This window comes from Teleopsis dalmanni, chromosome 1 (genome assembly GCF_002237135.1).
Source record: "Teleopsis dalmanni isolate 2A chromosome 1, ASM223713v2, whole genome shotgun sequence".
Lineage (NCBI taxonomy): Eukaryota > Metazoa > Arthropoda > Insecta > Diptera > Diopsidae > Teleopsis > Teleopsis dalmanni.
In genome coordinates, this window is record NC_051846.1 from 76,454,439 (window position 1) to 76,478,878 (window position 24,440).

Below are 24,440 nucleotides of genomic sequence, written 5' to 3' on the forward strand. Positions count from 1 at the left end.
AAGTAAAAAGCGATTATATTTATTCTATATTTAAAAAGCATTTTAAATTTTTAACACTGTGTCATTTAAGCGGTTTTGCTCGTTATAGCCACTAATATATAAGCGCATTATCAATAAATCAGCTCATTTAAGCCGAAAAATATCGAATGCAACCCTTAAAAATAAATTTCCCACTAAGGAAATTACCAAAATTTGAAATATCTCATATCTTTCATATATCATATGTAAACAAACAACAACTGAGCTGTAAACAAAGGTACTTAGAAAGTAGGTATTTCATGAAATCCTTGTTTTTATTAAATGAGTATGTAATTGATATATATGTATGTAAAATGCATTTAAATGATTTAATATATGAATTATATATACAATTTTTTTAGTGTGGTATATTATTAAGTAAACTTTATAAAAGTTCTATTAGCTGCATAAGTGTGCTTATTATGATGTGAACGTTCACTCATAAATAGAAATTTGCAAGTGCCTAAATGAAATAATGTGAATGTAGTATTAGTTGTTAACAAGTTTTTACTTTTTGAGGCATAAGTATTCTAAACTATTATTAATTTTGTTGTAAGAGAAAATTTCAAAATTTTCTGCATTCTGAACATTGCTTTTCGTTCATTTTTTGTTTTAATTTTGAATTTTATATTAATTATTTATTTATTCACAAAATGTAGTTTGGTTGCATTATGTGCACGTATGTAAGATTTGCTATTTGCGAATATATGACATTAGACAGATTAATATAGCAAGTAACTTGGTGGTTTTTGCCACATTTTGGAACTGCCGAATGCACCTCATAACAAATAAAAACTTAAATCAAACGATTTTGATATCATATTTTATAATTGTTTAAACATTTTATTCAATTATTATTCCCTATATCGATGAGCAAATATTTCGTTAAAAAAAAAAATACACGAATTTCTAAATTTTTTTACAAAGTAATTTTTTTATTTTTAAAAAAATACATTTTAGTATTTTAGTACTGAAGTATTATAAAATATATTTCTAAATATTCAGTGCAGCCAACATCAGCATCTTGCGTTTTAGATTTGGTAGCACTATATATTTACACACACAACTGAAGAACAACTTTCTACAAGATGAGAATACAATATCTAGAAAAAAAGATTTGGAAGAGGGATTATTATAACATTATTACTCATAAATAATTAAATTAATTTACTAGTTTACAAAATCAAATTAAGTGGTTATAACAATTATAATTATATACATAAATGTATCAATAGGGCGTTTGCAATTCGTGAAGTGTTGCTGAAAAAATCGAAACCAAGAAAAAAAGTTTTGCAATCAACAATATTAATTTATTTGCGTGTTTAATATATTTTTGTTCGTTTTGTTTAAAATAAAGTAGAAGTTATAATAATTAATATAAAAAACGAGTAATGCAGTAAAATACAAAATTTCAAGGTTTCTGAATGCTGCGCTAAAATTTCGGGTCACAACAAAATACAACAACAAAAACGTGTGATTTTGCAAAGAAAGGCAATAAAAGTAGAACAATTTTTGGGACAAAAGAAAATGAAAAACAAGTTCATAATTAAATAAAAAAAAACATATTAATGACTAACAACGAAATATCCTTCACATTATAAAATAAATAAATTTACTCGTAAAACCTTATATATATATATACCATTATAAATAATAATAGAAAATTAATAGAAAATGTTTAGAAGAAGAAAGTCGAAAGTATAAAGCAAATAAAAAATTAACGGGACACTCGGAATCCATTTCAAATGTCCTATAATTTGATGTTGACAACAACAACAACTGTTAAAAAGGCGCACAAATATCAGAAAGAAGAAGAAATTGGCGCACTTGAACTCCATTTTAAATAAATAGTGGAGGGTGAATCAATTTAAACTGCGGCTGTAATTTAATTATAATAAAAAGTTTTTATTTTACACTGAAATGAAATAATTTAGAAATAAAAAATCGTCTGAAATATGTTGATGCGTTGATTTGCACATCATTGGCTGAGTTATAAATAATTAAGATAAATAAATACATTTAATAAATAGTTGCAGTAAACCTTTCCAAACAAGTGAGTTAATATAATTTTATTATTTTTTTTTTTTGTAATGTAATAAAAATGTCCATCTTGTGCCGTTTTAAATAACTGTAAATATTAAATTTTATTGTCCAAATCCGTTAAGAATTAGCTTTTATGTTAGAATATTTATCGAATTATATTTAATATGTAATAAATTAATGGTATTTCTTTAATTATATAATAACGTGTACAAAATTTCTAAATTAGTTAAATTAATACACGAAACAAGAAATATTCTAGTACCTCTAATTTGACCTGTAACTCTAACTTTAAAATCTAATAAAAATGTAATTAAATACTTAAAAATGATCTGATAAAATGCAGTACCAAAATATTCACACTGGGTTTATATTCGACAGTATACGCAATTATGATAGAAATTCTCTCTATAAATGTTGTTATAAAAGTATAATATCACATCTAAGAGTAGGTAAAGTGAACTGGTCGGTAAAGTCTCCATTAGAAGATAGTACGCCCTAAGCATTACTAGTTTATTAAAATGTAAGTAGTTAAATATTAATCTAGTTTTATAAAAATAAAATATGCAACAAAATAATGAGCTATACAAAAATGTACAGGATCCTGTTATGAAAAGTATACAGCTCGTTCATAGAGACTTCGTGAGAAAGTATTTGACACTCTTCAAAAATATGAGCAACAGTCTGCCTGGGTGGCTAACTTTCGATTGCTTTCTTAAATCCATTTTGTCATTGCTACATTTGTTATTGGTCCGTAATGTGGGCAATCTAATATAATTAGACCGTGCTTGGATATCAAGTAATAATAGTAGCAGACTATATTATTTATTTAAAAGTCCATAATAAATTTAAACAATTGTAAATAATTAAAAATAAAATTTATATATCTCCAGTTCCTCTACTCTTTCATATGGCAAGTTATTTATGCATAATTGTTTCTGTACCAATTTTACTTCAGGCGTCTTTATTAAGTATTATTTTACTCTAATTGTATATAAAATTGCTATTATTTTACTGGGCGGCTATACTGGCTAGGCTTAAGGAATATGTTCGAATGCAAGAATATATTATATTCGAATTTTGTAAATTTAAAAATGTGTTTGTTTCATTAAAAAAGCTATAGTATGTGTAAAAATCTTGCAAAAGTCTTCCCAGTGAAGAAACCGGATTAGTTCGGTCTCTCTATTTTCCGATTAAATTTTATGATACAACTTTTTCATGAGGCTACTGTTGATTATTCTTACAACGAGTATTTCTATAGTTTTCTACAGCTTATATATACACCAGAAGTGTATACAGCGTATCCTATATACATCATTTATTATTTATAAATAAAAAAAAAATAATAATATTTATACAAGTATGTATGCATGACAGTTTTTCAAATATTAATCGAACACTTTAAAACTTTGTGCTTTTTTATATTTGAATGCCCTTGTTCAGAAGCGCATTGAGCTACTCGAATAATTCGAATTAATTATACGTTTTCGAGGAACTTTTATATATTCGAACACTTGTAGTGTTTAATCCAAATGTTTAAATTCGATTACGTGAAGACTTTGAAGATTTTGAAACTGCACGGTATGCTCATTTGATAATGGCTTTTTAAGAATCCAGATAAATTAATGCGATAAATGTACAAAATTAATTGACTGAATCCGAAAATAGTATACAGATGTATGTATGTTGAATTAACTTGCAACAGGAATTTTTTTGTGAGTAATAAGTGATTTGGATTGTGGTAATCCTGGTATATTATCCCAGTAATCCTTTTTGTTCTGGTTCTCATTTATTTTTATAAGAAAAAGGAGGATGCTATGTTCTTATCCACACAAAGGTTCTGGCCACGCCATCGGTGTGGCTGCTCCTTTTCTGGCTAGTTTGTCCGCGTATTCGTTTCCGCATATGTCCCGGTACCTAAAGAATCGACTCCTAATTTGATTCGCTAAGCAGATTTAGCTTATCAAGGCATTTTTGCACCAGTTTTGAAGTTATATGATAAGAATTTAGTGCCTTGATCGCCGATTCACTATCTGTCAGTATTACCATATTTTTTCCCTAGTAATTCCATTCAATATTAATTAGTACGCACTTATATATTGCGTAAATTTCCGTTTGGAAAATGCTAGTATTTTTCCTAGCGCTTCCCAATGCTTCCTGCCTGTTTCAACTATGCCTACTCCAGACCAGTCTTATAGTTGACTTAAATCTAGTAGAAAGTAAATTCCTTACATATGTATTTAATATGGCATGGGATAAGTTGCTTTTCTCGATTTAATATAGCTGCTATTGGGTCTTCCTTCAATAAACTTAATATCAAGCACGGTTATTTGAAGCTTCATTATGATCTAGTTGATAAAATTTCATGAAAAATTAGTATTTTGAAAATATTGGCAAAGACTTTTTCGCTATTATATCTTTTATAAAAGATAATTATTGCATTTACATATTCTTAATAAATTGTCTATAGTATTTTAAAAAAAAGTCATATCATTAAAAAGGTTTTGAGAGTAAATTTTTTCAATAAGTTGAAATGTTATTTATGAATAAGAAACATGCCTTCAATATTCCTTCAATTTAATTAAATCTACTAAGTAAATAATTACTTTAAAAATTACAAGTGATTATTTTTGTTAGACGTGAAATATACAATAGCGCTACAAAAATAAAAAGATATCTACCTATTTGTATAGTAATTAGAGTGACGATAAGCGAAACGAATTTAATGCATCTAATCAAATCTAAATATTGGCAATTTTTTTATAAACACTTTCGTGAATTTAATTTGTTCTGTACGTAATCATGTTATTTTGCAATATTGATAATGGAATTATGAAATGAAAATATTTCTAGATATCAAAAACTACAAACTTACACACATAGGACTTTAATAATCATTTTTCAAAAAATTGTTATCTTTTCTTTACTTTCAATAAAAATAATAACAATAATAATAATTATTATAATTTTTATAATTATTGTTGAGCACATTAAAAATATATATTCTATATGTAAAATTTTCTGTAAATTATTATTGTAATAATTATTATTATTGCATCAATTTTATTTTTGCTATACTTATATCATTTGCTTTGTTTTTCAATTAAACTTAATTATTGTTAGCACAACATAACTAACAGTAGAACAGGAAACCAATTATATATTTTTTGCTACAACATAGCATGACGACATTGCATCTTGAACGTTCACATTAAACAGAGTGTTGATATAATCACTGATCACTATTTGCATTTATTTACACAGCATTTATAGGTACGCATAATAAGGCTACAATTATATGTAAGTCGTTGTATATATGTACACCAAACTGATGTTCCTCGTTGGTCAGCTTCTCTGACAAGTGGCTGCAGGACTTAGACCCAGTTGCCGTTGAAACTTTATAAACTATTATTATCATCACTGATCAATTTTATTCTGTATCATTCTGTATTATAACCTAATCTAGGTACCAAAAACGGTCGGGTCTACGACCTGGAGCCACTCATCAATCTTGACTTCTAAGTGCCGTTAAAAAGGAACTACACAAATAGATCTATGCGATTTACAAAAACAACAACTTAACCTAAACTAAATTATTCAGAAGGTTTTAATTTAATTGGGACTAACTTTTTATTTCTTTGTCATTTTTCACAGCATCATCTGTTGTTTATCTATAGTAGTTCAAATGATTATACCAAAAATTCTCGATAAGTTTTAAAGATCAGTAGCTTAATGTCTCAGTCTGGTCAGAAAAAATGCAAAGTTTCATAAATAACAACCAATTTACTTTACCAACAACCCAGTATATTGTATGTATAACTCCATAACGCGGTACCCTTATAATCCATTTTCATATTACGCGATATCAATCCTTCGTATAACACGGGCATTCTCCCATATAACGCGGGGATTTATACAGTTCATAATTAGCTTTGGGTACCTTTGCACGTGTGTATACGGGAATACCCATATAACGCGGAACCAATCTACAGTGTTCTAGAGGAGATTACTGTATTGTATCTTTTTTATTGTATAATTTAATGACGATGTAAATCCTTTTTCTTTTTACGGACATTAGTGTAAAGTTAATTATTGCCCACTCCCTTTTTTTTTTGCAATAAGAATATATACTGTCTATTTTGCACCACACACTAATAATCAGATTTTATCAGATGTTTTGCAGAAGCTTTGAAAATAATCTAATAGATACAACAATGGTCTAATAAATATCTGAACATGATGAACTTTTTATATATTAAGCTAATTTATCCCTTCTCAATTGCGTTCATATTTCATATAATAACTGTTAAAAGAATGAATTTATCTGCTAACTAGTGTTGATGACTGTTAATTGGCTGTTTGAGTTGGAAAAACCAATTGAAATAAATTTAGTTATATAATTAAAAAAATATCAGAGGAAATATGCCGCCAGCTGTTAGACATAAATCTGTACGAACAGTTTGAGAAAGATCTTTGAGAAAGCAAAAATACTGAAATATTCCAGCAAAGAGTTTATTAAAAATAGTCTACAAATATATTGTTAAGTCGTTAGATACCATGGCGGAAGCGAATACTATTATTACGATTATATATTACAAAATATATGACATATTATATTTAAATAAGATATATAATTAAACTTTAAAGTTATCATTACTATGCAGTTGTTATATATAGGAATGATGTAGGTTTCATCTCGCCGGGGTTCAACATCTTTAATATCGGCCCTTAAATTTTGATGGTATTTGAATTTTTTCATAATTATATTGAATTTAAATCGCAACTGATTCACATACAACCATAGGAGTTAATTATAAACTCAGCTATACTCTATAACCAATGCAGTCATTATAATTCTAAATTTAGTTCATATTATTATTATCAGTTTATTATTATTATTACTAACATTAATATTATATTGTAATATTACTTTATCTACTACAGTATATTATATTGTAATATTACGTTAGTATAATTATAATAAATATCTAATATTTATTCAGTGATTTTAAGATCTTTCATCTTAATTTTTAGATTATCATCAAGATCTTTCTTTAAGATTGAGTATTGATAAACTTGATATTATCATTATTGCCTTCGCATTTGACTATACATTAGATGACTAATGTACATAAGATTATAAACATACAAATCTAAGCACTCTATATAAGTATTATATTTCATTAACGAAATTTTTTTTTATTTTGAAGTATATAAATTTTAAATGTGAGCTAACAATTAATATATTTAGAATTTAATATTTTAAATTTCCATTTAAGCCCTCAATACTGAGAAACAATCCGAATAATAAAATGAAGTACTCTGTATCAGAACAAGCCAGTTCATGTGCCAAACTTGATATAAACAGTAATAAAACTGGAAGCATGTCATCATTATTATTTTGTGACCAGGTTAATGCAGTAACCAACTTATTTGACCAGTGGAATGAATGCGAGCGCAGTGTCGTTATGTATGCCTTACTTAAGAGGCTACGGTATCCAAGTCTTAAATTTATACAGTATTGTATTGAAAGCAATTTAACGCAGAACTTAGGTTCGCAGTCAAATTTGAGTACTGTAGTTGTTGACATAAATGCGAATAATCCATCGTATTTGCAAAATATTTTAAATGCATATAAAACATTTCATCTGACCGACATTGTGGATACGATGTCCTCTTCATCATCTGACAAAGATTCTGTGTCTTGCTACGGATCTGATTTTCAACTTACAAATTGTGATGAAAGAAAACTTTATGGGAAAAAGGAGGATATATTACATGATATTATTAATATGTTGCCATTATTGAAGCCAGGTAATGACGAAGCTAAAAGTATATACTTAGCATTAGTACCTATAGCAGTTAAAGATACAATGACGCAAATAGTACCACCTGAGTTGGTGCAGCAAATATTTTCATACATGTTGATTCATCCAGCTATATCCAATGAGGATAGAAAGTAAGTTTAATCAAATTCAAATTCACACTAAAAATAGATTTTTATTTATTTTTACTTGTTTTTTAAGGTGTTTAAATGCTTCTTTACGACATTTAGAAGAACATTTGCAATCTAAGGAATGCAAAGATTTATTGTTACCCTCACAAAATAATAGCAGTCATGAAAACTCAAATGTTGATATTACTGCAATGACAACATCTGGCTCTTCTACTTCTTCGTCGTGCTCCGCAACATCATCAGTCTGTTGTTCATCTAGTTCAAATGCAACTACAACTTCGTCGAAAATTAGTTTGGGAAGTAGCTCTGCAACAACATCATCTATTAATCGTAATATTGATTGGCAAACAATAGCACCTCCAAATAAACAGCACCATCAGATGCACTCAAAATCTCTAAATGATTGGACAGTAACTAAACCAAACCTTGCATGTGGCGGTAGTGTAAATAGCTCCATTGCTGATCAATTCTGTGATAAACTGAATGGTATTACATTAAACGAATTAGGTTCTAGTCAAAATAGTTTAGGTTTGTCGATTAAAAACACATTGGTAAATTCTCATACCGAGAGTTTAGCATTGGTAAATGGAGTTGCAGCTGCTGCGTCCGTGTCAACAACTCAAAGTTTATTTGGAGGAAATACAAACCCAATAATTAATATAATAAATAACAACGGAGATGATCACGATACATCCTTTTCGAAAAATGGTACAGAGATCTTAGATTTTGAACCAAATTCTAATAGAAACTCATGCGGCAGTTGCAGCAGCGGTAACAATAGTCTCGGTATCCATGAGGTATTTTAAACAAATTTTACTAAAATAAATTAAAAATATATGCGACATTTTTTATATTTTTTTACAGCCATCACATCATCTTGGTTATGCTTCCATTTTAATGAATAATTGTGATCAATTGGAATTAAATCGGTGGAGTTTAGATAGTAAATTGGCTGCACTAAAAACGCGCCGATCAAATAGTCTTACTACACAGACCTTATCTTCTTCATCATCTTCTTCCAATTCTTCTGTGATTACAGTCAACGATAATTGTTCAAATTCAACTGAAAATTTGGCACAATTTGCTAATAAACCACGCAGTTTCTCACTATCGATTGAACATCAACGTAGTACACTTACAAATAGTGGTTCAGATACACGGTTGGATGATTTTAAACCAAATTATATAAAATTCCAAACACGTAACATTGGCATGTCTAGTATTGGATTATGGTTAAAATCCTTACGACTTCATAAATACATCGATCTCTTTAAAAATATGACGTATGAAGAAATGTTACAAATAACGGAAGAATATTTACAAAACCTTGGAGTTACAAAGGGTGCTTCTCATAAATTAGCCTTGTGCATTGAAAAACTAAAGGAAAGGACAAATAATTTAATTAAAATAGAAGTTGATCTCAGTAACGGACATATAAAACTTCAAACTGCTGTCGAGGAATTAGCTAATATTGTGTTAACGCCAATGAAGCCGGTAGAAGCTATTAACGAAAATTTAGGAGAAGAAAATGTGGCTTTGCATTTCTTGAAAGTAATTGATATTGTATGTACCATTGTCCAAAAAGATCTATATGTAGCTCAGGATGACGAAAGTTTAAGCGTTATAATGTGGATATTGGACCGTTCTATACATAATGAAGCTTTTGTTAATCATCTTAATCAACTAAAGGATCTTAAATTTAAATTGTCCAAACTAAAAATGTCCATTGCGCCAAAACTGCATCATGTTAAAAATGGAAGTGGAGGCAGTTTGAATAAAGCAAGGTAAATTTCACAATTATAATTATATGAATATTTAAACATTAATAGAAAAAAAAAGAAAAATTATATATACATATAATTAATATATTTAATATTTAAACATTAATAGAAAAAAAAAAGAAAAATTATATATACATATAATTAATATATATATATATAATAAATATATATATATATATATTTTTTTTTTTTGAATAATTTTTAAATATTGAATAAATTTAGTTAGTTAGCTGTTCAAAATATATTAGTTTATTGCTGTTATATTTGATGGTATTTGATATAAAATAAGCTAAATACATAAAATGTAAGTTATTGTACGTCTTAAAGGTTGAAAAATGAAATCTAATTTTCTGAGCACATGTTTCAATAAGTAAAATATTTAAACGTATATATTTAATTTAAACGTAGTTTATACTTAACAGCATTTTTATAACATGCTTATAAATGATTTCCATGTGTAAAAAATAAATATTTCATAATGCAAAAGTATTTTTAATTTTCTGTCATTATGGTTTATTATGGAGAGGTAATTGGTCTATAAATATCATCTTTCAGGTGACTAACACCAATTATTCATAATGATAAAAAAATAACTCGTTTGATTAGCACGAAGGAAAACTTTTGCTATTTTCAGTAACTAGTTAAAGCACCCAAATTTTTGAAAACGCAAATGCTAACTTTAAAGCGTTTATGGCATCATTAATCTTTACAGCCAGTAAAACCAATTTAGAAATGACAACCATTATTTGATAGATCATATATCAAATTGCTTAAAAGCACTGATACAGGTTTTACCATAAAATTAATGCAACGTTCTTTGGTATCTTGTATCTATACAAACTGGAACTCTAAACTAAACTGGACAATCTATCTTCTTCGCTTAACACAGCAATCGGATCGATAGTTTTCGCTATCAAATGTATTATAGGGTTGTGCACTTTACTAATGAGCACATACAGAGCAAGCGCTTAATTGCGCTATATGCTGCACCATTATCAATTTCATAACATTATTAGTAGGTTTCCTTTCATATTAAATATATTCAGTATAAGAGATAGAGACTGACACTTCATCGCGTCAAGATCTGAGAGATATGAATGTCACGAACTAGAAGATAAAAGCCAAAAATAGAGAAGAATGAACTGTATAGCCATAGACGGCGATGATATATTCAGTATATATTTAGATGTAAAAATTTTATATCATTCCATTCTTTTATGCTACAAGAAAATAGACAACTAGACAGGTAGCAAGAATTATGCTGACAAAATGAATGTTAGATTATAGCTCTTTATCATGAAATAATCCAATGAGTTTGGGACCGCGTCTCAAACGCTAGTTAGATTCGATTTCCACATGCTTTCCCTCTCACACCTTATTCCACTATCGTTATCTTATCGAATTTATTTAAAATTTCAACTTCTTGAATGTTATCTCGACATGCTAGTATAAGTGTTTCTGCTTGTCATGACTGGTTGCAACAACAATGATAATATCTCACTCGCACATTGTGTTCTAGGATGTACTCTTTGAAAATCTAATATGACTTTTGTATTGAAATTTGACAAGGTAAACTTTATATTTTTTTGGTTTTTTTTTTAAGTCTTGATTATTTCAATCAGCGGCTCGATTATATAACCTCACTTCGATTTTCTCACTCGCAATGTTTGTCAATAGTGAGAAATATCGTTCGAGAAAACTATGTGAGAAACATACATAAACGAGCCGCAGTTATTTTTTATAAAATCAAGCAAATATTAATCAATGAATTATTAAAAAATATTGCAGATGGAATGGGAAAAGTCGTAAATTAGACTCAAAAAATGGAAGCAATGATCGCATCAACCATCGTAAAAATTCTAATGACATGCTAAATTTTTCGCTAAGCTGCCTTCAACCTCATAACCATCAGCAACAAAGTGATTTCGATAAGTATCACATTGGCAATAATAATAACAACAACAATAACAATCAGCATCAATATAAAAGCTCGTCTTATCCAAATTTTATAAATAATAATCATCAGCAAGTAAAACACCAACAACAATTACAACAGCATCAAAAGCAACAACAACAGTTTCAGCAACAAATACTTCAACATTCTACACATTTTCCAACATTACCTCAACAACAGCAACTACAAGTATCACAACAACATCGACGTTCACTTAACAATTTAATTGTGGTCTCAGGTGGACCACAGCAACCACAGAAAGTTGTTTTCAAGCCTGGCCAAGGTATCTTATCAGTGGCAACCACAACGTCAGCTGAAAATTTGCAAATGGAAAATGCTATGAAAAACCAACAACGAAAAGCAAGTCTTAACGGCATTAGTAATAATTTATCGGTGTCATCATTTTCCACAGTTAACGTAAACGCAACATCATCGCCAGAAAATCAGCAGGCTAAGAAACAAATGGCGACAGTTGTTATGGTTAGTAGTGATGATATTAGTACAGTAAGTAGTGTACCCAACAATGTTATTAGTAATCAGACAGCTCAAATAATGTTCAACAATACTAGTAATGCCAGTAACAATAATAATAATAACAACAATAATAATGTTGTTAATAATAATCTTGTATGTCAGCAGCAACAACAACAGTTTATGCAACAACAACAGCAATTGCAATTACTAGCTGCAGCTGCTGCTGCAGTTGGAAGTAGTTGTAATTTAAATAATTCAAATAATATTGTCAATTGCACTTGTAGTTCGAAGAGCTGCAGTGTCAATTGCAGTAAGAATAATACCAGCAATACTAGCTCTAGCAGTTGTGTTTGTAATAGTAGTAATAATATCTGTAGTAATACTAACAATTGCAGTAATTGTAATAATTTAGCAGCAACGCCATATGACTCAGAGCTTCAACTCAATCTAATAAACACAAACACAAATCATTTGAACGAAAAATACATTGCTACCAGCACTAATGCTAGCGCGGTAATTAACGACATTAATAGCTTAGAACAACTAGAAACGCTCTGCTTGCAAATGACTGAACAAGCAATCAATTAAAACGTGTAATTTAGATACTTTTATTTGCAGAAACATTTTAAGATATTTTATTAATCAGCACCATAGTGCGCTCGCTAGCCTTAAGGTTTTGTCATTCAAAAATAACCAAAAATAAAAAGATTTTTTTTAAAAAGTCAAACATTTAAAGGTCAACAAACCTTTTAGAGAATTTTTACGCTCATTTAAATTGAAATATTTTGTCGTATTTGAAATATTTTTGTGTAAATTTGTTAAATATATATTGTTATGGAATAGAAAATTTCTTTAAGTTTTGTAAATAGAATTAACAAATTTTGTTAGTATTTATTTATTTATGCTATTTGTAAAGTTTTGTTTCTCCCACATGTCTTCAATTTAAAAAACGATTATAAATCTTCTGACTTAGAACTTTATTGAATATCATATAAAGAAGCAATAAAAATTAAATTATTATCTTGCCATTACAAAATTTATGTTATTAACGAAATAACTAATCACTGATGTTATACTCTTATGTCTGCAATGCAGTTGATATTAGATATTTATTTTAAAGGTTCCATCCATATAAATAAATAAAGACTCCTACGTTCTTATAAACTAGTTAGTTGGGAGGCAACTGATAACAATTGTTCAATTTTTATAGTCATATATAAAGACAAATTAAACCTGATTTTAAAAAAAATCTTTGATATGATTTAAAACAAATTAAACTAATAAATTAATAGCAGACATTGTTGCTCCTAAGGACCATGTTATGCAGGCGATACAAAATGTTCAATTATCAAATTTGTTGGTGCTTTTAATAAATGTTAAAACACAGCAAATGTGATAAATATTTGTTCGCCTGCGTATCATGGCTCTAAGAAAGCATTACGAACATAGCAGATTTTTTTTTCTTTACCAAAAATCTAGTCTATAACTAATTGAAATAACAATCAGTGTATTTATAGAATATTGAAAACATGTATGAAAATCTAGTGATTGTAACATATTAAGTGATTTGGCGTTAACGAAGCATTTGAAAGCTTTAAATAATTAAATACGATGCAAATCACTTATATTTATTTAATAAATAGTTAAACATAATTATAACAAGAGATAAAGAATAAACAATATGGTCAATGAGCTGGTCTCCTATTTCATATTCAATTTATTTTGAAAGAACCAATTTCTTAAATATTTAAAGATAATTTTTGAGTTGGAAGTTTTATTTAAAATGATTGACACCAACCTATTTGAAGTTAAAAAGTATTTTATAAGTATCAGCTATACATAACAAAGTTGCTTTAACTATTTTGTTAAAACTATAAACTCTTTTAAAATCAAATTAATTTATATATTAATTAAAACTTAAATATTATCATACCAAATATATATTTTGTGGTTAGCTTTTATTGAAAGCCGTGTAAGGTTTTAAACGTGCCGCTTCATATACTTTAATTATTTAATAATAATTTAATAAGGGCTTCTTCTTGTGATTAAAATAGGCAATAGATTCTGGGTAAAATCCTTATCATTTATGTTAGTTCTTTATTATTATATTTTTAAACAATAAGAGTTATTATAAAAATATACAACTAACATAAATGATAAGAATTTAACCCAAAATCTATTGTCTATTTTAAAACAACTTAAAGACACTGTATTTTCAAAGACACAAAAATCAGAAGAAGCCCCAATTTAATTATTGTTAATGGCATTTTTATTCTTGAACTGCTAAAATTAAGCTCACCATTTTCGAAATGTATCTATATCTTATGAGGGGAGTACTCTGAACATAAGCACGAAAACTAGCGTTGTTATTAAAGACTATCAAAGAATCTTAAATATTTACAAATGACGCCCCTGTGTGATGCTTTTGAGAAAGCACTCTCTGTAATATTCATATTACAGATATTTCAGATATTTTGAGTGTAATTTTAGCAATTTCAAAGTAATCGATTTCATATCCAGCATCAATGTGTTTCTACCTTCAACGAATTTCATACTTTTTTCCCTGCATTGAAGCAAATACTAAGAAATATTATTAGCCATCTTTAGTTTATTATTGATTATATATTTATATTAGTTTTGATAAGTTATTAATATAATATATATATAATAAAAATATTTTAAATATATAATATAAATAATATATTTATATTATATATGTATATATATATATAATATATGTAATTTTATTATTATTTAATTGAAGGATTAGCACTCATTAGCACTATAAGTTAAAGAGACAACTAATGTGTTTGGTACTAGATTCATAATAATAATGTTTAATTTTTAATTGCTTCTTTTATTGGTTTAGTTTTATTTTAAATTGTAGGTAAGCATTAAGTTTAAAGTTAATGTTGACCTCTTATCTTAAAAACAAGAAAAAAAAAACTAAATATGTTAAAGTTTAAAGTGAACGATTCGTCAGTTTTTGTACAATAAACGTTTTTAAAATTAATTGTAACTAAATCGTAAATTAGTTAATAATTTTTATTTAATTTTTTTGTTTTTGTTTTTCATAAAATATTTTATATACAATTCTTTAGATTTGAAATATTTATTTAATTTTTTAGGAAAATTTGGCCAATTTTGATCAACACTTTACATTGTTTTAAAAATTTGTTATGCGTAATGTTTTAGTAAATTTTAATAGTTGTTAATTTGACAAACAACAAATTAGAAGAAAGCTTTGAGTTGAGTAAAATTTATTATGTTAGTTTATTAAATTATATAAAAACCAATACTATATAAAATATATTTAAAATACCCAAATTGAAAGTTTCAAAAATATTAAATAAATATATATATAAAAATAATTCATAAATTAACTATAACTAGTAAAGGAATGATAGTTAAATGAGAGATATTAAATATACAATTTTAAATTGGACTAAATACTCTCTTAAAATAAAAATGAACTAAGAGAAAATTAACCACACACTGCATCGTGACAATGAGACTGACTAAAATTACTTTCCGAATAAACAAAAACGATTTCAAATCAAAAGCGTTTGCTGAAGTTACTCTATGAAAAGAGAAATTAAATATAACAAAATATAGTGCTACATACGGAATGTAATTGCTGAATTAAATTTAACTATTGAAACATTTTATTTATAGTAAAACAAAACTAAAAAACTAAAAGCAAATTAAAATATTTACTATTTAAACATTTCTTATGCATGTAATTAAATATATAAAAAAAAACTTAACGAAACAACAAAAGTAGTTTTAAAACATTTAAATTTATGAAGTAATTAATTAATTTCGATTGTAATCGCAGCTATTTTCTTTATATTTTTATTATTGTGTTATTAAATATGTGCTATTTTTATTAATTATTAAGTTTAAACAACTAGAAATCAATTAAAAAATAATAATTTCTAATTTAAAAAAAAAAAAAATAATTAAATTTGTTTGTCTTGTTATTTTGTATATTTGTTGTATTGATTATATTTATTGAATAAATTTGACTATATGTATATGATTTTATGTACACAAATAAATGTTATTGTATATGTAAATTCCAAAATATGTATTTGTTATTTCTATATTTTAAATTATGTTATACTTTTAAACAAATAATTATATTTATAAGATTAGTCATATTATTTACCAAATATACACTTTTGCACATATATATATATATATCTATATAATGTATATATGGATGTAAATGAATACATATAATTTATTGTTAAAAGTTAAAATTTAATAAGAGTTTTAGTATGTTGTGATGGTTCGTTCTACTTTAATGTTTAAGTTTTTATTTATCATCATAATAATAATTAAATTTTTTTTTAACCTTATCTACTTTGATAAATAAAAATAAACCGTGTTTATGCTATATAAGCGAATAATTATGCATATAATTTATATATAAACGTCACTGAAATATATATTGATTGACTTTTACAAATTCAAACTTGCAGTAGAGTATAATACTAAAACAAGTTAAAAATTTATTAAACATATTAGGTATTTCTATTCAAAGCTAAAATTGTATAAAAATTATATATTCAAAATGAATTAAATTTTCATTTAATAAATTAATGAAAAATATTATTTTAAAAAGCTGTTTTATAATTCTAGTATATTGTAATAAAATTAAAACTTTTAAAAAAATAAATTAAACTGATTATTTTTTCTGATGAAATATTAAATGTAAAAAAAATTATGTATAAAAACTTGTGTAAAATTTATCTTTTATCATAATAAAGATTAAATGCATATTGTACACGTATTACGAAATATTTGTAGTATATACATACATAAATATATTAATTTTTCAAATACCCAAACATAAAAAAGTTTTTTTTTATACTAAAGACTTACATGTAATGGCAGTTAGTTTGAGCTTAACCGAACGGCCGGGTCTACGTCCTGGAATTACTAGTTGATCCAGTGACCAAGTGCAGTTCAACATCCACTAAAGGGGTCACACAAGCGGGTTACAACAGCTACAACTTCTACAATTCATATAAGATTATTCTTATATTAGTATCATATTAAATAAATAAAATTTTATTTAATTTTTTTAAATATTGGAATGTGTAAGTTTTTTAATTTACTGTTTTAATTATAAAAAAATTAAAATAAAACGTTTTTTATTTAATATTACATTAAAATAAGAATTACCTATATCCTTGTAAAAGAAATACTCTTCTTCTTATTTGGCACTATAGTCCATTGTGAACCTTGTCCTCCCCTTAAAGAAGGTTACGTAGCGGATGTTTTTTTCAGATGCGAGGCTGCTGACTTTGCGATCAACTCTCAACCTGGAGGACCAGATCCTCTTATTTGTAAATCTGGGGATAAAATCGGTGTTTAGTAGCTAGAGAGTTTCCCCTCTGCTAGGTGTTTTCAGGTTATATCGCCTGTACTCGGTCGCTAGAGTCTCGTATGCGAGAACAGGATGCACCACGTGTATGTGAGGTTGGCTGTTGAGGCACACACTTCTACTCCTTCCAATCCTAAAGAAATACTTATTAAAGATTCATAAGTATAAAACATGACTTAAGCAATGGCATTACTTAAAATTTTTTTCTTCTTTACAAATTCTAAAGCGTGTCTCTTACCTTTGCAATCTATTTGTTATGAAGAGGGAAACTTTTTAGTGTTGATGGGATGTATAAAATAATTTCGATTTTAAATATAACTATTTGTAGTTATAATTAGAGAACATTTATTCTTTCAGTAGACGGAAGATTTTAAATATTGGAGTTTATTGATTCCCAATTACGTCTTCTCAAAAACCTGATAATTATCTATATCTTTTCGAAAAGATAAATTGCTGTTGTAGAGGTTTATTACAGAAATTTTTGCCCGCTTTAGCGATATTTTGCCTTTTGTGATGCTGTTTAATATCACTTTTGAACGTTTTTAGGGGTTTTTTTTATCGTTTTTAGCACTCTTACTTTATTATATCTACTATTATTATACTATTATTATTATTTTTATATATTACTATTATTATATATAATTATTATTATATATAATTATTATATATTATTATTACTATATATTATAATTATAATATATTAACATTATTATATGTCATTACTTATGTATATAAATTCTAACTTTGAAGGAAGCAACAAACTTCCTTTATCCATTAATTTTCTATTTTGTCCATAAATTCTAAACTTTGAAGGAAGCAACAAATTTCCTTTGTTCATTAATTTTCTACTTGTCCATAAATACTAACTTTGAAGGAAGCAAGAAACTTCCTTTGTCCATTTTTTAAAATGTTAGCGATCACATGATTATTACTTAAGCATTAAAGTGTTCTGTTTGGCATGTGTAAAGCTAAGTACATTGGTATATGATGTTCAAATTTTTTTTTTGCTCAAGATAATTATTGCTATCTCACTTCTCTGACATCTCTTTCATCTGTAACTGTTTCTTACTTACCCAGTAGAAAACGGATCGATCCGTCATCGAAGACGTCTTCAAGACATGGATACATACATGAAGACTGATCGATCCAAATGTATGACGGTCTTCGAAGACACTTTCATACAAATTAGCCAAATGTCTTCAATGAATTTTTGCGTACATGTCTCGAAGACCGTCTCGAAGACCATGTCTTGCATAACGGACGCATTCGACAGAAAGTTGTGCGCTCTTAGTGCAGTGCTCATTTAATTTTTTCACCCTTTTTTTATTTCTACTCTTTTATTGCGCTCTTTAAATTTTAAATGAATTTAAATTTTCTCTTTAAATAAGTAGAAAGAAATTGTTGTATTTTGTACTTTTATTTATTTTATATAATAATTTCTTAAATTACATTCAAAATTAAAAGTTTTAAAAGTAAATTATAAATTTTATTATAAATTATTATAAATTTTATTAAGATATTAAAAATAAACTAGTAAAAACTAGAAAACATAATGAAAATTAATTTAAATAATTAACTTAATATAACTTAGCATATCTAAAATTAACTAAAACTAATATAAAATAATTTATAGCATTTCGCTATCATCAATTGTTGAAGTTTTATGTTTTCAAAAGCGTTGAAGAGGATTTTGGTACAATTAAACCTTCTGATCTTAAGAGTTCTAAAATATCATTACCACAACGCCTGTTAATCCTGTGTTTTTTAAATATAACAGCTAATTTTTCATAAGTGTTTTTGGTTTTTTTATTTTCAACATCATTTGTTTCGTTTCTTAAACAACTTTCACTGGAATTATTGTCTTCAATATTAATATCAATATATTTTCCAGGAACTAAGTCACTATTTAATTTGTTTTGATTTAATTTCTTTTTTTTTAATATTTCGTAGTTTAATGATTTTGTTTCTTTATTTATTTTGATTTTTTTAATATTTATTTCACTACACTTCAAAATTATTGCGTCAATTCATTTATAAAACATAGCGTCATCTGAGGCAAAATTCAAATACGTTGCTATGAACACTAAAAATGAGAGAGAAAGCAAAGAAAGAGTATTTACATTCATGTTTTGAGCAATTGTTTTACAAATTTGCTTGAAAATGCGGACGCGGTATCAAAGACCGTCTTGAAGACAATGTCTTCGAAGACCACTTTTTCTACTGGGTACTTGCATTCTATGTTGTTATATAAAAACTAATTTGGAATAGATAAAAACTATACCATCTATGTTTGTGATATATGGATAAATTAAGATAGTTTCAATGTATTGAAATAATCAAATAAGGGAATGACTCGTAATAGGTTCAAAGAGCCTTCTGGATCTACCGTCATATAAACGACTAAGTGCTGTTTATTGTTCCCACCATAATTTTGCAATACGACTGGTAGGCTAAAGACTGGCATCCGAAAGGCTAATCAAATTTTAACCGTGGATAAAGGAAAAACGTGATAATGTAGATGAAATGAACCTCCAAAAAATTTTTTTATAAGACAAGAATTAACCACCTTATTTTCAATAAATCTAAATTGTGCTACAGTATGCTATGAAGATAAGAAGGTAATTAGCAACTAAGGTAAGTCCATTTTGAATATATGCTCGAAATAGTCAATAGAGGATACGAATTAAAATGTCATAGCTTTGAAACTGTCAGCTGTATTTGGCATATATACAAAAAAAAATTTAAACTCTACAAATCAGAAACGAATTTAAAGATACAATTAATGACCCGAACTAAATTCACAGACATAACATATTAACCCAAAAATACTTGAAGTAACGAAAGAATTTGGGAAAAAATATCTCCCAAATTATGAAATGGATGAATACTCATCAACTTCATCAAAATGCATGAGACATTACAACAATCACGAAAGTATAATATAATATATATTCCAAACAGGATTCTCAGGCATATTTTATTGATACACATTTCAAACACAACTACAATCAACTATCGATTCTTTAAGAAATATGCGGTCGCAATTGGCATCGATTTGAGCATATCCTTTTCGGACTCAGAAAATATTACACGACAAGTACTTAGGTGGAATTAACAAAGTTGTGGCCAATCAGTTGGAACAGCTGGTTCGATATATAGATAGAGAGAGGCCCTGTGATACACTGGAAGTGAAAGATAAATATGGAGCATAACACATAAAATTTACTGTTGTGTTATCTTTCGTAAATATTACTGAAGTTAATATTAACATAGTTCGATTACATTTTTAGAACTTTAAATATTTAGATTAGCAATACTATATAATACATCGATCATTCGATAAAATAACATAGTAACATTAGAAGCTATCACAAATATAAATTAATTTAAAATAATATAGAAACACAATAAAAATAAATAAATTTGTAAGATTTAACTGCATAATAACGTTGCCTTGGATACTTTTTGATTGTTTGAATAGTGGAATACAAACATTATCCTCTGAAATTATTTGAGTGTTAAAAAGTTTTAAAAATTTTGATTTAATTACGAACCTAAAAAGGCTAAATATACAGAAAAATGAATTCGAACTATAAAAATGTTGGTGCGACAAAGGGAACTCAAATTATGTGGCCCAGTGCACGTATTCCGCAGGGTGGTCTCTTTCATTCACCAAAAGTGGAGTACAGTAAGGAGACAGCTGAGTTGGTACAACGTAAGTTGGCAAATTATGAAATCAAGATTGACCAAATAAATTTCATATTTATGTATATTTTGAAGTACTTATGCGGGAGTCCAGAATGTCGATGTTAATGCGCGATAAAATTAATTACCATTTGCGTAATGGAGAGCCTTTACCGAAGCCAACACCACCACCACCAATTGATACATCAGTAGATCCAGATGAGAATGCTCTCGAAATCTTGCGTCGTGCTCGAAATGCAAAACGAAAGAGCTTGCAACAAATTATGGCCAGTGGGGTTTATGAGATGCCAAATTATCGTCCTCGTCCTACCAATCGTAAACCAAATGAAAAGGCTAAATTTCAGTTACAGGAAGCAATGTCTGGATTAAGTCTTTCGGAAACTGTGTTGAAACCTAAGAAGCAACCTAAAAATGAGGAATGTACAACATCAGAAAATATAATTGATGAAAGTAAGTACAAAATCCTGCTTCAGCAGAATAGAGTTGAAGTTGCTGGTGGGAAGTTGAAAGTGCGTTATCACCTTAACAAAATAGGTCTGTCCGAAAAGATATATTCTCGACTCTGCTTAGAAGCAGGCGTGATTTCCAGTCACATTCTCAACCTTGATCTGGACTAGGAGGAGGTCAATGGGGCGAGAACTACTCTCCTCTTCTGACATTAGGAGGTCCTCAATGGCTGACATTCTGGCTTTCATTCGAAAGACGGAATGTCTTTTGTTCGGTTAGGGTCTATTGCAGCACAAAAGATTAACTACGGTCTCAGTGCTTTGCTTCATTGGGAGCTGGTACCGTTTATTTTTATTTATTTTATTCTAAGCACAAAATCAACAAGATGTTGTCTACGGTACATGCATTGATAGGAAGTGAAGAAGAGAGATGTAAAAATTTAAATATACCAATGTATACTCGTAGATTTAAAAACTTCGCCACTTTAGTGACATATAACAATAGTTATACTTTTAAATAAAGACAGACTTGTGTGTAAAGGGAGAAAGGGAGAATTAATGACGAATGTGTGTAGCATCTGTTTCAATTTATAACACACATTGGTATCTATTTTATGTTCTATGCTCTCAGTGTCTATGGTAGTTTTCTTATTTTTAAAACAATAACAGTTCCCGTTAAAAAACCTCATTACAATGTGTAAATGCTTGTACATGGATCTTGCTGTCTGAATTAAATACAGTTCTAAGAGAAGATAATCAAGGTCCGTTGAAAAAATCATAAAGTATACGCAAATTCATGGAAACAACTATGTACATCCCGCTTTGTTATGTTATTACTTTTTCATTACTGAAATTCGGAGTGTTGAATTACTACAGATCTGAGGGTTCAGTTCTAGAGGAAGTTGAGTAATTCAGACATCAAAGGAACTATCATCTATAATGAATGCTTAATTTATATGATTTTTAAATTTATGTTAATTTTTTCTTGCAAAAAGTGATTTGTCTTTATGATGAAAATAAACTATTTAAAAGTTAGACGGATTCAAATAGCAAAGAAAAGACAAGAACAAAAATGAAGTTAATTTATTGAAATTTGACTGACCATACAACGCTGTTTCGACTATTGCCACTTACTCATCATCAGTGGTCCTAGAAAATATTCGAATTTCGTTTTAATTAATAGCTTTGTGGAGGGATAGTATTTATCACTGATTAATAAGATATGCCCATAGTTAATTAAATGTGGATATAAATGTTTTTTTTTTTTGTAACAAGAATGACTTTTATATAATTAATTCCAAACAGTGATGAGGTCATCGTTTCGATTAGTTTAGTTTGGTGGTTGTTGTAACTTAAATCATTGTAGAAAGCAAGCATATATACCATATATAAACATATAGCATATGACAATGCAATATGGGATAGAATGAATAAAGTGAAGAGTTGTAAGGTAAATTTGAGGAAAGACATAGGTGAAAATCCTGAACCGAAGTCCGGATCCAGTTGTTGAAATCTTTCCACCTTAATGGGGCGAAGCTATACATTAATAGGGCTAAAATTTGTATTTATTTAGACTGACGAGTTTATTACCATATTTGGTAGTCCATGTAACTTATTTTTCAACTATTGCTTTTTATATTTTTGACGTGTTTTCATAAATATATCTTAACACTAATGCATTTATAATTTACCCTAGTACTGAAGCAAATCAACGATCGAGCTGAATGGTTAGCAGAAATGGAGCAGCTTGGAGAGGGTGAGAAATATCGTGATGAAATCCGTTCACAAATTGCTGATCGCTTACGTAAAATAAAACGTCTTCAAGAAAGAAAGCATTTAGAAAAACTTGGAGCTCGCTATGTTGATTGATTCAAAAATAAATTCTCACTTATTTTTTACTGCCAATTTTCTTCAAATTTTTCTGCAAAACTAAACATTAAACTCAAATTAGTTATTTTGTAAATGTTAACAATTTTATAATTGCTAAATTAAAAATATATTTTTAAAAACTTGAAAGAGTATTTGAATTCTTGCATAAATATTTGTTTATTTAAAATAGCAATAAATATTTATAAATATATAGTAAATTTAAGATTAAAATATAATATTATATATGCCTTATCGTACACATAAAATATATAAGTTTCTCTTCACAATTTTTAGACAAATGTTTTTTTTAAAAATTTGGCATTTTTTATAAAAGCTGCGACCAAACATTTTTTATTGTAAAAAAACATACAATCAAAACTTATTTATTCAAAAGTTTTATGAATATTTAAACTATTTTCTTTAAAATTATATATAATTCTTGTATAATTATTAGTAAATAATTTTATGTGGTATTTAATTTTTGATTATACATATTATTGTAATAACTTATGTGGCAGTTAAGTAATGTAAAAAAATTTCAAAATCATTTAATAGTCAATATATAATTACATATAGTATATTAAGTAAATAATTAAAATAATTATAAATTGTTATTTATATTTAATTCAATGTAATTTTTTCAAATTATAATATATGCGCTCTGCTTAAGCAGTAATTGATTGCCTTTATTTAATATATTGTATAGTTTATTCAGTATACATCATTCTATTTTTAGCATTTAAAATTATTTTAATTTATATAAAATTTTGATTGAAATTTATATTGACCCTCTGTTATTTCC

General features: G+C 27.4%; 2 protein-coding genes across 3 annotated transcripts; both read left to right on the forward strand.

Moving 5' to 3' along the window:
- The first annotated feature begins 1,113 nt into the window (after positions 1 to 1,113).
- Positions 1,114 to 15,552, forward strand: LOC119676967 (protein Smaug). 2 transcript variants are annotated; one of them, XM_038088245.1, is made up of 6 exons: positions 1,114 to 2,071; positions 7,338 to 8,017; positions 8,085 to 8,811; positions 8,879 to 9,798; positions 11,584 to 12,229; positions 15,352 to 15,552. In XM_038088245.1, exons 2-6 carry the CDS (start codon positions 7,371 to 7,373, stop codon positions 15,391 to 15,393), a joined length of 2,982 nt encoding a protein of 993 aa, XP_037944173.1. In that variant the 5' UTR covers positions 1,114 to 2,071; positions 7,338 to 7,370; the 3' UTR covers positions 15,394 to 15,552. The 2 variants fall into 2 exon arrangements, with proteins under 2 accessions (XP_037944173.1, XP_037944165.1); XM_038088237.1 differs by lacking the exon at positions 15,352 to 15,552 and having other exon boundaries at positions 11,584 to 13,002.
- Positions 15,553 to 21,033: 5,481 nt separating this feature from the next.
- LOC119676984 (UPF0193 protein EVG1 homolog) lies at positions 21,034 to 23,709 on the forward strand. The gene is made up of 3 exons (XM_038088251.1): positions 21,034 to 21,333; positions 21,399 to 21,773; positions 23,466 to 23,709. The coding sequence occupies exons 1-3, from the start codon at positions 21,198 to 21,200 to the stop codon at positions 23,636 to 23,638; spliced, it is 684 nt and encodes a 227-aa protein (XP_037944179.1). The 5' UTR covers positions 21,034 to 21,197; the 3' UTR covers positions 23,639 to 23,709.
- The last annotated feature ends 731 nt before the right edge of the window (positions 23,710 to 24,440 follow it).

Excerpts from the sequence above, each read along its gene's own strand:
- LOC119676967 (XM_038088237.1), top strand. The coding sequence starts at position 7,371 with ATGAAGTACTCTGTATCAGAACAAGCCAGTTCATGTGCCAAACTTGAT. Across the intron at positions 8,018-8,084 it reads ATATCCAATGAGGATAGAAA|GTGTTTAAATGCTTCTTTAC; the intron begins GTAAGTTTAATC and ends TTGTTTTTTAAG. Across the intron at positions 8,812-8,878 it reads ATAGTCTCGGTATCCATGAG|CCATCACATCATCTTGGTTA; the intron begins GTATTTTAAACA and ends ATTTTTTTACAG.
- LOC119676984 (XM_038088251.1), top strand. The coding sequence starts at position 21,198 with ATGAATTCGAACTATAAAAATGTTGGTGCGACAAAGGGAACTCAAATT. Across the intron at positions 21,334-21,398 it reads GACAGCTGAGTTGGTACAAC|TACTTATGCGGGAGTCCAGA; the intron begins GTAAGTTGGCAA and ends TATATTTTGAAG. Across the intron at positions 21,774-23,465 it reads AGAAAATATAATTGATGAAA|TACTGAAGCAAATCAACGAT; the intron begins GTAAGTACAAAA and ends AATTTACCCTAG.